This window comes from Fukomys damarensis, unplaced genomic scaffold (genome assembly GCF_012274545.1).
Source record: "Fukomys damarensis isolate Sample0158 unplaced genomic scaffold, DMR_v1.0_HiC HiC_scaffold_31, whole genome shotgun sequence".
NCBI lineage: Eukaryota > Metazoa > Chordata > Mammalia > Rodentia > Bathyergidae > Fukomys > Fukomys damarensis.
The window spans coordinates 4726691-4743170 of record NW_022900943.1 but is presented as its reverse complement, the minus strand read 5'-3'; the positions used below and the strand labels follow the sequence as shown (position 1 = coordinate 4743170).

General features: G+C 38.6%; 1 protein-coding gene across 1 annotated transcript in view; it reads left to right on the top strand.

The window, feature by feature from the left end:
• The window catches only part of Snapc3 (small nuclear RNA activating complex polypeptide 3), a 102915-nt gene that overhangs the window by 68420 nt on the left and 18015 nt on the right, over positions 1 to 16480 (top strand). Inside the window, exons 6-7 of the mRNA XM_019208472.2 lie at positions 630 to 707; positions 8974 to 9058. Coding sequence (XP_019064017.1) covers positions 630 to 707; positions 8974 to 9058 — 163 coding nt within the window. The remainder of the gene's footprint in view (positions 1 to 629; positions 708 to 8973; positions 9059 to 16480) is intronic.

The following is a 16480-nucleotide window of genomic DNA, read 5'->3' as shown; positions in this document are numbered from 1 at the left end:
CCGAGCTGAGCACGGTGTGCAGGTGAGCGCAGGCCCTCTCACCTGGGCGGGGGCCGCGGCTCAGACTCAGGTGCGGGCCGCACTTTCCCACGGCTCGCCGCGCCGGAGAAGTCCTTGGATCGAACACACAATTCCCGCGAGTTAAGGGGGCCAGACAGCTGCATAAGAGACTGATTTTTCCATTCGCGAATTTCTAAGATGCTTGTTAATAAAGGAAAGCAGCAGGGTAACAGCGGCGAGAATCTGCCCTTGACAGGAGCTTTGCTAATGGAGAACCTGAGCAATGACGAAGCTGCAGGGCATTTAATCCCAGAAGCATTAAAATCTTGATTCACTGTGGTCTCTTTAGGGGCCCTCTGAGTATGCTATTACTGAAATTCCTCCAAAAATGTCCCATTTGGGATGAAAGCATAAAAATAACTTCGATCTTTCACCGTGTAACTGCACTAGCCGCTTTCAATTGGCCATAAAAATTATCGGTACAGAATCATTGCCTTGCATTTTGGCGTTCTCTAAGCCGCCTGCTGGGTTTTGTCTGACCTCTTAGTGACTCAGTGTTGTGTTTCGTGGCTCTGTGCACAAGACGTGTGGCTGACCTTAAAATACTGTTTTCCCTCTTTCTGTTTTAGCCTGGATAAACTGAAGTGCCTTGAGGAGGGTGAAGATCTTGAAGTCATTCCAGAGGATACTGATCTAGTGACTTTGAGGTATGGGTGACTTTGCTTTGGTCATAATGTTATTTATTTTTGTTGTTGTTTGGGGACAGGGTCTCACGATGCAGTTCAGGCTGGCCTTGAACTCACTACAGCCCGCCCAGGCTGACCTCCAACTTGTAGTGATCCTCTTGCCTTAGCCTCCCTGGGATTACAGGCCTGCACCATGAAGCCCTGCTAGTTGTATGTTACTTATTTAATAAATTTAATTTTTGGTGCTGGGATCGAAACCAGGGCCTTGTATACGCTAAGTACCGCACCACCACTGAGCTACACTGCCAGCCCCTGTGATATTTGTTTAAACTTGCTTTTGAACATTATAGTTTGAAAAGTTGAAAGTACAGTAGTATCCATATGCCCACCCCTTAACTTTAATGATTGTTAATATTTGGCCTTATTTGCATTACCTGGATGAGTATTAGAGGCAGCTAGATCTTTTTTCTTGCTATATTATTCAATAAATTGTAAACATTATAATAATTTACTCCTAAGAACTCCCACATATAGTTCCTAAGAGTACTTTTTTGCATAAGAATGGTATTATTATTATTTTTTTAAGAATGGTATTATTAAACATAAGAAAATTAAATATTTTCAACCTCTGGTATCCAGTCCATATTCAAATTTGTGCTTGCATTTTTGGGGGGAGGGGTTACTAAGGATTGAATCCAAGGTCTTTGTATAAACTACATTTCTAGCCCTTTTGGTTTATTTTGAGACAGGATCTTGCTAAGTCACTAAATTGTCCAGGCTGGACTTGAACTTGCAATCCTCCCTCTCAGTCTCCCACAGTACTGGTATTATAGGCCTGTGTCACCATACCTGGCTTGTATTTACTTTGGAATATTTACAAAAGTAGTTAATCTTCTTAGATTTGGGGTGCAAGCTGAACATTCTGATGGTGTTTCTTTTTCTGTGAGAAAGGACCAGTTGCTTTTGTTCCTGTTTTTTTGTTGTTGTTCCTGTTTTTCAATTTTTAATCATTGACAGTTCTATACTTCTGTACAATAATATAAAAGTGAATTACTAGAAAAAGTGGAATTTTAAAAAGTATAAGTCCACAATCCCTGGTACAAAAAAAAAAAAAATGTATAAGTCCATGTATTTTATTGTTATGAAATTCAGCAGGCATATTGTCAATTTACAAAGTTTCCAGATGCTTTAATTTTCTGTGCAAATTGGATAACAAATAGCTCACAGATTGATACTAGTCTGCCAACCATAATTTAAGAAGGGTTGCTATATGATAACATTATAGAGAAATTATAATAATGAAATGGATAACTTCCAGTTTACAGTCTACTGATTTTATACCATCTCGGCTGTGTTGTGTCATCCTTGAGCCTGTCCTTTCTGCTGTCCCCTTCAAATATTCAGGCAGTCATCTCCATGTGACCTTGGTTTTCTTTTGTACTGAATTTGTTCCTGATTTCCACTGTAAACATTAACATTAGCAACACCTAGAGTGCTATGAAAAGCTCCTGTCTTTCTAAGCCCAATCTTCCCCTTCTAATTTATATGTAAGACAGTCACCACAGTATATTTTGTTTAGAAATTGCCACTGACTCTACATCTCCTATTTGGAAAAATTTCAAACTTTTTAGGGAGGTTTTTGAAGCCTCCCACATATATCTCAAGTATGCTTTTCCAGATTTACTTTCAACCATTTCTCTTCAAAGTGTCTCAGGATGTGCATGCACTCTCTACCATCTGAAACCTTAAGATTGCTTTCCAGATTACCTTAGGTAAAAGGCTCATTGATATTGCCTTCACCTCTGACATGTCTAAAGTCTTGGTAGGCTCACTGAAAGTCCATACTCCTTGCTCTTAAGCCCACTGTACTGCCTTGCCTCAGTTGGTGCCTTCCCACCTGTACCAGGAATTGAACACAGGACCTTGCATTTGCCAGTCAGATGGGGTGCCACTGAGCTACATCCCCAGACTGTCAATTGGTGCTTTGTAACTGTTGTTGACTAGTTAGATTTGCTTAAGATGTAAATCTGATTTTGTTACTTTCTTGCTTAAAATCTTGTAATATCTCTTAGGCTTAAGTCCTGAGTCCTTATATGTCTCACAAAGGCCTCTGTGGATGGATTTTGTTAATCATTTTAGCTTTGTCTCTGAAATGGTCCAGCCATACCGCACTTTGTTTCAGTTTGTGGAATGTGTTTTCTCACTCCAGTTTGTCTGGGATACTCTTATTCTCCTGCCTTCCTGCTTTCCTATCCTTCACGTCTTAGCTAAAGGACGAAGGATTCTACTTAGGTTCCTTCTACGTTCATGGAGCAACCCCATGCTTCTCTGTTGAAATACTTATCACATTTATAATATACTTTAAAGATTTTATATCTTCTTAGCTGTGCTTGAAAGTTCTATAGCTGGGCATGGTAGCTCACAATGTAATCTTAGTACATGGGATGTGGAGGGTAGAGGATCAGGAATTTGAGGACGGTATGGACCACACATTGAGACTATCTAAACAACAGCAAGAAGTGGGGATAGGGATGTAGCTCAGTGGTAGAGCCCATTCTTAACCTGCTCAGTTCCCTGGGTTCAGTCTCCAGCACTAAGAAAAATGTTCCATAAGCTGTATCTGTTACAGTTAACTGGTAACTAGAATTGTGGCACGTAATAGGGAGCCAATAGTTTGTAGAATGAGTGGAATACGTGAACCTTTTCTAAGACTTAAGAAACTGGTTTTTAGAGAGAGACTGACGAAAAGGCTGATGATAAAGGAAGTTTTTTTTAAAACTATAGTTAACATATTAATTGACTTAGAAGAGTTTTATTAATTAGCAACATAAGACTACTTAATACATTCTTCCTCCTGACTGCTTTCTACTCTTTGGTTAGTCAAATCTCTTTGGTTGTCTTCTTATCTTTCCAAATTTAGGATATGTGGACCAAATTTGATGTATATTTTCCAATGTAAAACAAGTCACTGATGTATTCCTCAACTGGTATTATTTTGAAGTACTGTGAAGCAATTAGATTTAAAATGTGATTCAATATTAATAATTCTGTGAAACATTAGACTTGTGGCAAAAGCCTACCTTTATATCTCCATGCTTTTTCTTTCTCTGCCTCTGTCTGAAGGAGCTACTTAACTCATGCATGGAAGGGAAAAGAAAGGTAGTTGTTGGGTGCTAATTCTTCGATGCATGCCACTCTCCTTACTTCATGGCAAATTAGGTAACCGATTATGCACTTTTGAAGTTTTTTGATCCTGGGAATCATAGTAAATTGTTAACTACTGTACATGTAACTAAAACCTTATACCTGTTTTCCAAAAGCTTTAGCTCCCTTTTAATCCACAGCAATTTTAATTAGATTATTTTGCTCATTCTACTCATTTCTGTAGCCAAGTAAAAGAGAACTACAAAATTAGAGGGTTCACAACTCTTATGATCAAAATTCCACCATTTTTTAAAAAAACTATACTCCACAGTGTTTCTGGACTTTGCTAGAATGACAGAGTACCATAAGTTGACAGTCTTGTAACTTACTACCACCACATCCAAGTATCATGAAAATAAGTGAAAATAAAATCAAAGGAGAAATGATTGCAGAAAACTAGGAAGCATCTGTTTATACAGGTCAGCTTGAAAGACATTTCCCTAGCCCCAGAAAATAACCAGGAAACAGAAGAAAATTATGTTTATACTCCAGACAGAATTGACTATAGGCAAACAAACATTTGAGGGTATAAAAACACCTTGAATTAGAAATTTTTAAAACAAAGTGGAAACAACGAGTAAAAGGAGAAATGAAAATAAAATAGATGAAATGCAGGAAGAAATTATGAAAAGACAGTTCTATGTGAATAAATTATAAGAGATTCAAATGGAAATTTAATAGGCAATGAAAGAAGGCATGAAGACAACTGAAAGAATTGAAAGTGACATAAAAAAGTAAAATGAGAGAAATGAATGGAAAACAAGTTTTTAAAATACAGTCAAAAGCTTCCAAAGCTAGTTGTTGTGGTGCAGGCCTGTAATTCCAGCATTTGTGAAGCTGAGGCAAGAGGATCTCCACAAGTTCTAGATCAGCTTGAACAGCATAGGGAGACCCTGTCCAAAAAAGAAATTTTTTTTTTCTAGAAGTAGAGAAAACTAAATCTAAAACTTGAAAGGCTCCCTGTATATCTGCAAAAATAAACAGACTTTTCTGCTGTGAGATCTGGCTTAATGAAGCTGTCTTATTTCAGAAATCAAGGTAAAGTCATCAAGGCTTCCAGGCAGAAAGAGTAGATGACCTAAAGGAAAATTTACATAAAGTACTGTTGCAAAGCTGACATACAAAGCAGAGCTACAATGTAGCATCATCTTTTAGAAAGCTCAGTGAAAGTGTGAACCAGGATTTTATGTCCAGTTGACATATCCTTCAAGAATCAAAGCTATAGGAAAAGAACAACTTTAAACATGCAGAACTTTCAGAATATTTCCTGCACCTGCCACCGTTTTCTGAGGGACTACTAGAGGGTGAATTTCCTTTAACCAGTTGATGGCTGGGAAATTTTCAGCAAACCATTTAAGGTGCAAAGGTTGTATATTATTACAAAGTATAATATTACAGCTAAAAAGATGGGAGGATAGTTTGTAGGCAGAGGGAGGGTTTTTAATAATACTGAGAAGAACCCTGGCAAACTAGATAGTAAAACGTAAAATAAGAGGCTGGCGATTTAGCTCAGTGGCACCACACCTGCCTGGCAAGCACAAGGTCCTGAGTTTGAGCCCTGGTACCAACAACAAAAAAAATAAGAAAGTGGCTTTTGGGCATAGTGGCTTATGCCTGGAATCTCAGCACTCTGGGAGGCTGAGGCAGGAGATTTACAAGTTCAAGCCTAGCGTGGGCAATTTAGCATCTTAGTATGACCTTGTCTCAAAATAATTTTAAAAATCTAAACATTTTTGGGAATGTAGCTCAGTGTGAAGGCCTTGGATTCAATCCCCAGTACCACAAAAAACAAAGGGTACGTAGGACATTAAAAAACAATGACAACAAAGAACCAGAACAAAAAGAATAACCAATCCTCCCAACTAATCTTCCCTTCCAAGTTTTTTTTTGAGCCGAAAAGGCTGTGGGAAACAGGTGCTTTCAAAGATCACTAATGAGACTGTAAGTGCTGTTCCCGGAGAAGTTTGGTAATAGGTAACACCAAGCTGCATATGCAATTACCTTTTCACTCTGCACTCCCACTGGTAGCAGTATGTGTTTCAGCGGTAAGAAAAGATATATATGTAAGACGTCATTCCTTGCAGTTTTGTTTGCGTCTGGAAACCATTTGAAAATTCACATGCATAGAAGAGTGGTGAATGTACTGGGAAATCCTCACAGTAGAATATCCTGTAGCTATAACAAAGTACGAGGAAAGGTGAACACAGAGGGTGACTTCCCTGACATAGTAAAGCAAGAAAGTCCCAGGGCACATGCTAGCTTTCATGTGAAAAAGAAGTTAGGTTAGCTATAACTCATTTACTTCCATCTGCAGACTTGCCATTTTGTAAACATGGACCTTGACCTTAGATATTTTTCCTTCGCCGGCTGGTACACTGTGAAGCTGTGCCAGTGACGGTTGGTGGAGAGGCCTCGCGGCCCGTGGCGGAGGTTGTGCTTCCGGGTCTGACATGCTGGCTCGGCAGAATGAGTGCATCCAGCTGCTTTCCCCACCACCCACCCTCTGAACAGCTTTCCCGGGCACCCTTGTGGGTGGATTGAAGCGTAGGCCTGGGCACAGAATGGATAGACTTCCTTGAGCATTCTCAGCCCTAGGGATAGGATGTACTTTAGCATGTGTCGTATCTGTTTTATCCCTGAGCTAGATCTCCAGCCACTGTTTTTGTTTGTTCGTTTAAGGCAGGTCTCACTCTTTAGTTCAGACTGGCCTTGAAATCACCACTAAAGCCCAGGCTGACCTTGAACTTGTGGCAGTCCTTCCTCAGCCTCCCCAGTGTGGGGAATAGTGGCGTGTGTCAGCCCTCATCTATCTGTGTACCTACCTATATAATTTTAATTAGGGTTTTCTAATTTTCCTAGGTGGGCTTGAACTTTTCATCTTGCCACAGCCTTCCAGAGTGCCGGGATTACAGCTGTGTGCCATTGTGCCCAGCTTCTTTTTACTTCTTTGCTAGTCCTTATTACTCTAGTCCTCTGTTAAAAAGAGTAACACTTTACATCAAGGTTTCTCTTTTTCAGTTACCATTCTGTGTTTTCCTCCTCATTGAACTCGGGTTGGTAACAGAAGGGGGTAAGCTACACAGATACCTGTATTATTTGAACAAAAGAAGTGAAGGATAAAGCAGAACTATAGTGATTGGTTGATTGCAGGGTGTGAATGGGAATGGGTAGGAAGAAGGGAGGGAACTGGAACAGGTTGGTAGGGATGAAGAGCGAGATGCTTCAGACTCTTTAGAACCAGAGTAATGTTGGGCACATCTTCCTCATTCCCTAATACGAATCAGACAAAACCAACCAGTATGTGTGTAGGGGAACTAAAAATGCCATACAAAAACTAGTGAGTGGGGATGTAACTCAGAAGAGAGTGTGTGCCTGGCATGCTGAGGCCCTGGATTTGATCCCCGGCACAGGGACTGGCAGCTACCTCAGCAGTGGTCATGGTGGGGACTAACAGATGAATAACAGTACTCTGAAGAGGATGGAGAGAGGAGCTAACTGAGGGCTATCGAAGCGTGTTTTGGTAATGATGTTGTAAGGCTGAAGACTAAAAGAATTTTTCATAAGTTAGCATTCCTTGCAGAAGCAGAGGTTAGCAGTTGTGCAACAGCTTTTAGGTATTTTCTAGAATTGAACAATTTAAAGTTGCCAGTCGTATGAGAGGTGGGTTTCTCATTTGAGGAAAAAGAAGTTATAAACAAGGGAAAGGTTAAAGGCTTCAGTTGAATCCTGTGGTTTTAGTTTGAAATGAGAAGTATCAGTATAAACTCATTTTAAATATATAACAAAAATACAGATATTTGCACATACATGGGCTAGCATCAATATGTATATTTCCTGCCTTTCTTGGCTTAGAGGTGTAGAAGCAGTGACCACAATAATGAGAACACCTAGCACCCAGATACTGCTCTCTAAACACCTCTCTCCAGTAAAGGAACTAGATGACTCCAAGTTCAAAACAGGAAAAATGGAGGATGAACCTTGGACATTTTGTGGTTCCAAAAGTAAGAAAATGCTCAGAAGAAAAGATGAGGCCCTACTGAATGAACAGAATTCAACCCGAAAGAGCTCCCTGTGACCAAAGCTGGAACAATTTGAGCAACAAAATCATGATGGTTTTATTTATTTTTTGTTTGTTTTTGCGACAGGGTCTCACTATGTAGTTGAGACTGACCTGGAACTCAATATGTAGCCCAGGCTGGTTTTGAACTCACAGCGATCCTCCTGCCTCAGCCTCCCGAGTGTTGGGATTACAGGCGTGCGCCACCACCCCTGGCTTAATCATGTTGGTTTTAGATTTTATTTAACTCATAGAGTAAAGTACGTATACTTTACTAATATAAATGATAAAATAAGTGGGTAGAGACAGTCTTTTCTCATAATAGAATTCCAGTGAATAAATGGAGGAGGAAGGAGATAGAGAATCACCATTAGGCATATACCACAGTAATGTTGAAGACACAATTCTGGGGTGAAAAGTTTGAGGAGAAATAAGACTTTCTTTGTCTCAGTGTTATCTCCCCTAAAGTACTTTTCACATTTAGATAGAAAAACATTTTTTTTAGTGGAAGAACCTGGTAGACAGGAACTTAACTGAGGTAACATAATAACATTCATGAACCTCTCAGAATGCTGTAATGAGAAGGAAACTGTTCTTGTGGTATTCTTGCTAAAAATGCCAAGTTTACTCCAGTCATGAAGAAACCAGAATGAAACCCAAATTAGAAATTCTACAAACTGATGAAAGCTTTTTAAGAACTTGAAAGACAGAGAGCCTGAGGAACTGTGACAGACTGTAGAGTATAAAGGAAAAATAAGCTCGAGATTTTAAAAAGGCATTAAATTTTAAAATTGTGTAAAATCGTATTCATGTTAATTTCCTGTTAATCTGTTTTCTTACATGACGTTAATTTAAGGAAAATTGGTTAATAGATTATATAATATATATATATGTATATCTTTGTATTAGTTTTGTGACTTTAATTCTAAAATTGGTCTGAAATTAAAAGTTAAATATAAAAGATATTAAATATTTGAAGCCCCAGGAAATAATGTAGACCTTTGATTATTCATGTATCTTCAACAGGGCTAGAAAAAGGTTCTTGGAACATCGAGAAGAAACCATAACAATAGATCGTGCCTGCAGACAAGAAACATTTGCTTATGAGATGGTAAGTTTTCATGTCTCACCCGTTTCCCATGAAGCAGTAAACTGTTACTGGCTGAGTGTTAGTGACACTTGTGTGATAGCTTTATATTAGATGTGCTTAGTTGAAAAGAGAAACACTACTGAGACTGGGAACTGGTTAGAGAAAAGGACCCACAGAACTCAAGGCACCATGTATTTGACTATCTCTGCTCCAGTTTTGGTTTTACTTTGGTCTTACCCTCTCAGTATTAGGCTGTATTTATGCTTTCTGGCCACCCTGTTCCTGCTCTCTTTGTTCTGCTCTTGATTGTATTTTAACTCCGTGTGCGTGTGTGTGCGCGTGCCACTGAGCTACACCAGCGGAGGGCCCCCCTCCATTTTGAGATAGGGTCTTGCTCACTTGCCCATTCTTGCCTTGAACTTGGGATTCTCCTACCTCTGCCCTCTGAAGGATCTGGGTTCACGTAGATACATCACTGTACTCACCATTTAGCCACATTCTTAATTCTAATTTGTCATCTCTTATGTAAAGCCCTAAGAGAATTTAATACGAATACTGAGTCATTAGGAGATCCTAGGCATCATGGAGTCATTGTACCATGTGTCAAACTCTGTGGTGAGCACTTGATAATGATTATCTCACCCTCCCATTTATTTTTTTTTTTGTGGTTAAATTTACACAAAATAAAATTATATTAACCATTTTAAGTGTTTAGTTAAGTACCTTCACAACAACATCACCACAATTGCCAGATTTTTTCTTCATCTCAAGGTAACTCTAATTCCCATGGCCTCTGGTGATCTCTATTCTGCTTTCTGTTTCTATGAATTTGCCTATACTTTTTTTATTAGTACATGTTTGTAATACATAATGGTTACAGTGATTATCAGGAGCTGGCACATGTACACAACACATCTTAGTTTTTTAATGTCTCCTTTACCTCTCCTACGCCCATCTCTTGGTTCCCTTCTCATTTGCAAAAAACCTACTATTTCCTATTTGTCTTTTATTTTGCTCTTTATTTATACTTTGGGTCTCTCATATAAGAGAAACTATGCTGTATTTATTATCTCACTTAGCATTATAATCTCAAGGTGCATCTTTTTTTTTTTGGTACCGGGGATTGAACTTGGGTTCTTGTGCTTGCAAGGCAGGCGGCGGAACCACTGAGCTAAATCCCTGGCCCAGAGCATCTATTTTCTACAGATGACTCACATTTATCTTTTATAGCAGAGTGGTATTCCTTTGTGTATAAATACCACATTTTATTCATCCTTTCATCTGTTGATGTCATGTAAGCCACTTCCAAGATTTAACTATTATGAGTTGTGCTGCTATAAGTACAGGTTTGCATGTATCTTTGTAATATGATATTTTTAACTCTTTTGGGAAGATACTTAGAAGGGGACTAGATGGATCAAATGGAATTTCTAGTTTTTTTTTTTAAAGAATATCTGTATTAATTTCTGCAATGATTGTACTAGTTTATTTTTTTTCACCAACAATATAGAGGGGTTCCTTTTTCCCTTGCCATCTGACCAGCATTTATTATTAGATTTCTTTGTGATGCCTATCCTTTCTGGAATAAGATGAAATCTCAGTGTTGTTTTAATTTGTGTATCTCTAATGGCCAAAGAGGTTGAATATTTTTTTCGTGAATTTATTAGCCATTTTTACTTCTAAGAAGTGTCAGTTCATTTCAGTTGCCCATTTTTTAATTGGGTCTTTTATTTTGGGGGGTTGTATTTTGGGGCGGTTGTATTTTTTGAGTTCTTCATATATTTTAGATTATTAGTCCTCTGTGAAGCATAGCTGGCAAATATTTTTTCCCATTCTATAGATTGTCTCTTCACTCTGTTGATTGTTTTCTTTGCTGGGCAGTAGCTGTTTAATTTGATATAGTCCCATTTGTTGATTTTCCATGTTATTTCTTGTGTAGTTGAGATTCTGTTCAGAAAGTCCTTGCCTATGGCTGTGTCACATCAAGAGTTTTACCTATTTTCTGATCCAGCACATTAACTGTTTCTCTTTTACTATTTAGATCTCTGATGTATTTTGATTTTGTTTTAGTATGTGCTGAGAGATACCGATCTAGATTTCATTGTCTGTATGTAGATAGCCAGTTTTCCCAGCACCGTTGTTAATGTCAGTAGTCTCTCTTTCCTCCAGCATGTTTTCTATTTCTTTGACAAAGATCAGGTGGCTTGAATGCACCTGGGGTTGTTTCTGCATGCTGTCTTTCGGTCCATTGATCTGTATGGATGTTTTTGTGTCATTACTGTACTGCTTTGATTACTGTAGCTTTGTGATATAACTTGAAATCCAGGATTCTGATGCCTCCTGCTTTGCTCTTATTGCCCAGGATTGCTTTTGCTGTTCTGAGTCTCTTTTGGTGCCATATAAATTTTAATTATTTTCTTTAGTTCTGTAAAAAATGTTGTTGGATTTTGATTGGGATTGCATTCAATTGATAATATCAGTTTTGGAAGTATAGCTATTTTGACAGTATTGGTTTTATCTACCCAGGAACAGGGGATATCATTCCAATTTCTGATGTCCTCTTTGATTTTCTTTTTCAGAATACTATAGTTTTTGTTTTTTTTTGTTTTGTTTTTTCAGACAGGGTCTCACTATGTAGTTGAGACTGATCTGGAACTCACTATGTAGCCCAGGCTGTTCTTGAATTCACAGCGATCCTCCTGCCTCAGCCTGCCAGTGTGCTGGGATTACAGTTACAGGAGTTAGCCACTGCGCCTGGCATCAGAATACTATAGTTTTTGTATGCAGGTCTTTGACTTGTTTTGTTAGGTTAATTCCTAAATGTTTAATTTTTCTTAATGATATTGTGAATGATACTGTTTTTCTAATTCCTTTCTCTGGTGGATTCATTGTTGGTGTTCAAGAACACTATTGATATCTGTGTGTTGATTTTGTATCCTGCTACCTTCCTGAATTTGTTTATTAATTCTAGGCCTCTTTCAGTGGAATATTTTGGTCTTTTATGTAAAGGATCATGTTGTCTGCAAAGAAGGACTTCTTCCTTTCCTTAATATCTCCCATTTATTTCTTTCTCTTGCCTGATTGCTGTGGCTACAATTTCAAATAGTCTCTTGGACAGTAGTGAAAGTGGATATCTTTGTCTTGTTCCTCATTTTAGAGGAAAAGCTTTCAGTTTTTCCCCATTTCATAGACTGTTGGCGATAAGTTTGTCATAAATTGCTTCTATCAGATCGAGATAAAATCCTTCTGTACTTGTTTTCTTTAGAGTTTAGAGTTTAATCATGAATGGATGTTGGATTGTGTCAAAGGCTTTTTTTTTTTTGCTTCTAATCAGATGATTATGTGATTTTTGTCCTTGCTTGGTTTATGTCTTGTATTACATTTATTGATTTACATATACTGAACCATCCTTGTATGCCTGGGACGTAGCCTACTTGATGATGATGTATGATCTTTTTGATGATGTGTTACATTCTCTTTGCCAGCATCTTATTGAGGATCTTTGCATCTGTGTTTATATAAAAGATTAACCTGTAGTTTTCTTTTTTAGTTGAGTCTTGTTTGGTTTTGGAATCAAGGTAATGCTAGCTTCCAGGAATTAGTATGGCAGTACTTACTTCCTTTCAGTTTCATTATAGAGTTTGAGGAGTGCTATATGGGCATTAGATTTTCCCTGAAGTTCTTGTTCCATTTTGTGGTGAATCTTTTGGTCATGTGCTTTTCATAGTTGCTAGTTTCTTTTTTACTGCCTGTGATTGGATTATTCAACGTTATTCTGTATTCTTGATTCAGTTTTGGTAATTCATATGTATCTAGCAATCAATTCATTTCTTCTGGATTTCGGCAGTGTCTTGTGATTTTACCTTTTTCATTTCTAATTGCATGGACTTGGGTCTTTACTTTTTTGTAAGATTAACTAAGGATTTGTCTATTTTGTTAATTCTTTCAAAAAACCAGATCTTCAATTCATTGATTCTTGGTCTTTTTTTTTTTAAGTCTCAATTTCATTAATTTTTGATGTGATCTTTGTAATTTCTTTTCTTGTACTAGTTTTGGATTTGGATTGTTCTTGTTTTTCTAGAACTTTGAAGTGCATCATGAGGTTATTTATTTGGACTCGCTCTGTTTTTCTGATGTGGGCATCCATAGCTAGCAATTTCCCTCTTAGGATTACTTTTATTGTTTCCCATAGTTTCTAGTATGTTTTTCTGGGATTACCTTTTTTTTTTTGGTACCAGGGATCTAACTCAGGACCTTGCATTTGCAAGGCAGATGCGGTGCCACTGAGCTAAATCCCCAGCTCCTGGTATTACCATATGATTCTAGGAACTGTCCAATTTCTTTTTTGATTTCCGTTGTAATTCACTGGTTATTTAGTAGTGTTACTATTTAATCTCCATGTGTTTGCATACGTTCTGAGATTTCATTTGCTGTTTATTTCTAGTTTCATTGCAGTGTGATCTGATCATATACCCATGGAAAAATTTCATTTCTCTCATGTTTCCTTAAGCATGATTTATGGATAAATATGTGGTCTGTTTTGGAGAAAGTTTTATGTGCTGCTGAGAAGAATATGTATTCTGTTTTGGGGTTGAACACTATAAGTATAAATTCCATTTGTTAAAAGATGTTCAATTCTGATATTTTGTAGTTGATTTTTTTGGGGGGTCTAGTTGATCTGCCTGTGTGAGAGTGGGGTAGTGAGGTCCCTATGTAATTCTGTTGATGTTTATATGATCTTTTATGTCCAGTAGTGTTTGTTTTATGAAGTTTGGTATAGTGGTGTTCACTGCATATGCATTTATAATCCTTATCTCGTCTTTTTGAATTTGTTCCCTTTACTAATATGTGGTGACCTTCTTTGCTTGCTCTGATCAGTTTTGAAAGTTTGCTTTGTCTGAAAATGAGATAGCTACTCCTGCTTATTTTCAGGCTCCCATTGTCATGGATTCTGTTTTCCATCCTTTAATTTCTAGCCTTTTGGATTAAAATATGTTAGTTATATACAGTATACTTAGGGTTTTATTTTTTATCTGGTCTGCTGATCTGTGCCTTTTGTTTTTTGGTAGTGGGGATCAAACTCAGGCGTCGGAACCACAGAACTCAATCCCCAGCCCAATCCAGTCTGTGCCGTTTGACTGGAGAGTTGAGAGTATTTGCGTTGAGAATTATCGCTGAGGTATTCAGTTGAGGCACTAATGCATTCCCACCATCACTCTCCCCTCACCCTTCTGTTCAACTGCTCACCCTGCCTGGTGTATTCCTTCCTTTAGACTTCTTGGCGTTGTTGACTTCATTGTCTCTTTAGGAAATCCTCGAGAAGTTTTTGGAGGGCTGATTTGATAGTCATGCATTTCTTAAGGTGCTTTTCATCATAGCACTAATTGCTGCATCAAGTTTGAAAGGTAATTTACTGATCTGGATAGGAAGTTGTTTTCTTTAAAGCTTGAAACATTTCCGATCGCCTGCCCCTGCAGGTGAGGTTTGAGATATTACAGCAGGAATTCTAATGAGTTTACCTTTATAAGTGATAGAGTAGAGCTTCTCTGTATGAGCTTTGAAGATTTTGTCCTTGCGTTGGACATCTGAGATTTTGACTGTAATGTGTTTGGAGCAGTACTTTTCTCATTGTGGCTATTTGCAGTTGTATATGCTTTGCTTCTCTCTACATTAAATTCTTTGTAGTCGGAAAGTTTTCTGCTAAGTACTGTAAAAAGCTTTTTATGCCATTTGAATTGTCTTCTGATTTTTCACTAATTGTAATCCATCTTAGATTCATCTTCTTTGTGTCGTCTAGCAGCACAGAACCCATTTTCCATATTCTCTTGTTGTTTTTAAGGTCTCTCTTTGAGTTTATAGTCATCTGCATCAGCCCTGTCTTGTTTTTGACACTGTCCTCACATTGGTCACTTATGCTGTTCATAATTTCCATACAGTTTTTAATCTCCTGGATTTCTGTTTGGTACCTTTTCATGGGCTAATTCCTTGCTAAACTGATCAATCATCTTTTAACCATATTGTTTAGCTCATTTTTTTATGAGTATTTTGTGTAAGCTTGCTGATCATTTTATTAAGGCCATTTTCGGTTTAGTTACATCATCTTTGAGCTTGCTGAGTACCTTACTGATTTGTTTTTATGTCTCCTCTTTTTTGTTTTTGCTTTTTTGTCTTTTGAAACAGAATCTTGCTATATTCTTCAGGCTGGGCTCAAACTCAGGGAGATCCTCCTGCCTCAGCCTCCCAAGTGCTGGGATTACTGGCATGCACCACCATGCCCAGCTGCTTCTTTTATCATTTTGTATAACTCAGTTGTTTGGCCTTTGATTTCTTCCCCTCTGTGCCCCGTGGATCAGTTTGGGAGGAATTCAGTTCACCTTTATTCTTTTGCACATAGATACCCATTTGCTGAAAGAAGTGTTCTTACCTTATTGAATGGCCTTGGCACCCTTGTGGGAAGTCATTTGGCCAAATACATTTTTTTTTTCTAGTCTGTCCATTCTTATACTAGAACTGCACTGTTTTTATTGCTGTGGTATTGTAGTAAATTTTTAAATCAGGAAATGTGAGACTTTTAACTTTTTCAAGATTGTCTTGGCTATTCAGAGTCCTTTGAAATTCCATATGAATTTTAGGATGTTTTTCTTTCTCTGCAAAAAAACAAAAGCATTCAGGTTTTGTTAGGGATTGCATTGCATTTGGGAGTATTGACATCTTAATGATATGGAGTTTTCAGGAACGGGAGAAGGAGATGTCTGTCTCTTTATTTAGGTCTTTACTTTCTTTCCGCAGTGTTTTATAGTTTTTGGTGTTCAGATCTTTTACTTGCTTGGCTTTCATGCTATAGTAGTATACTTGAGACAGACAAATGTTACAAAGCAGTGAATTATGTTTAGCTTGCAGAAATGGAGGGTCAAGGGCATGGCTGAGCTCTAGAGCGGGTCACATCATGGTGGAACACGGGTGCGGAGCGTGTGCTGGAGGTAATGTTCACTCCTCCAGACAGGGCGCAAGAGCGAGGCTGAGTGGGGCAAGCTCAGGGATTCCTACCCGTCCTCTCATGAAGGCCAACAGGGTCCCACAAGGAGTCCTCCGATCCCTTCCAAATCACACCCTCAGTTGCCTTACGGACCTCCTCAGCCCCACCTTGTAAGGGCTGCACAGCTCCTCAGGGCTTTGCCACCCAGGGGACCAAGTTTCCAGCAGATGCACCGTTGGGGACGTGTGGATCGTGTCCTAGCCATAGCGGTTAGCTTAGCCCCGAGTGCTGCTGCGGCTGCTGCTGCTTTTCCTTCTCCGCTTCTTCCTTGTCTCCTCTGTCCCCTCCCCTCCTCGTCATTCCTGTCCTCCCTGCTCCTCTCCCTCCTTTCCTTTGTTTTCCCCCTCAGTTTTTGAGACAGGGTCTCGTCTTGTAGAGCAGGCTAACCACGAGCTTGCTGTGTGGCC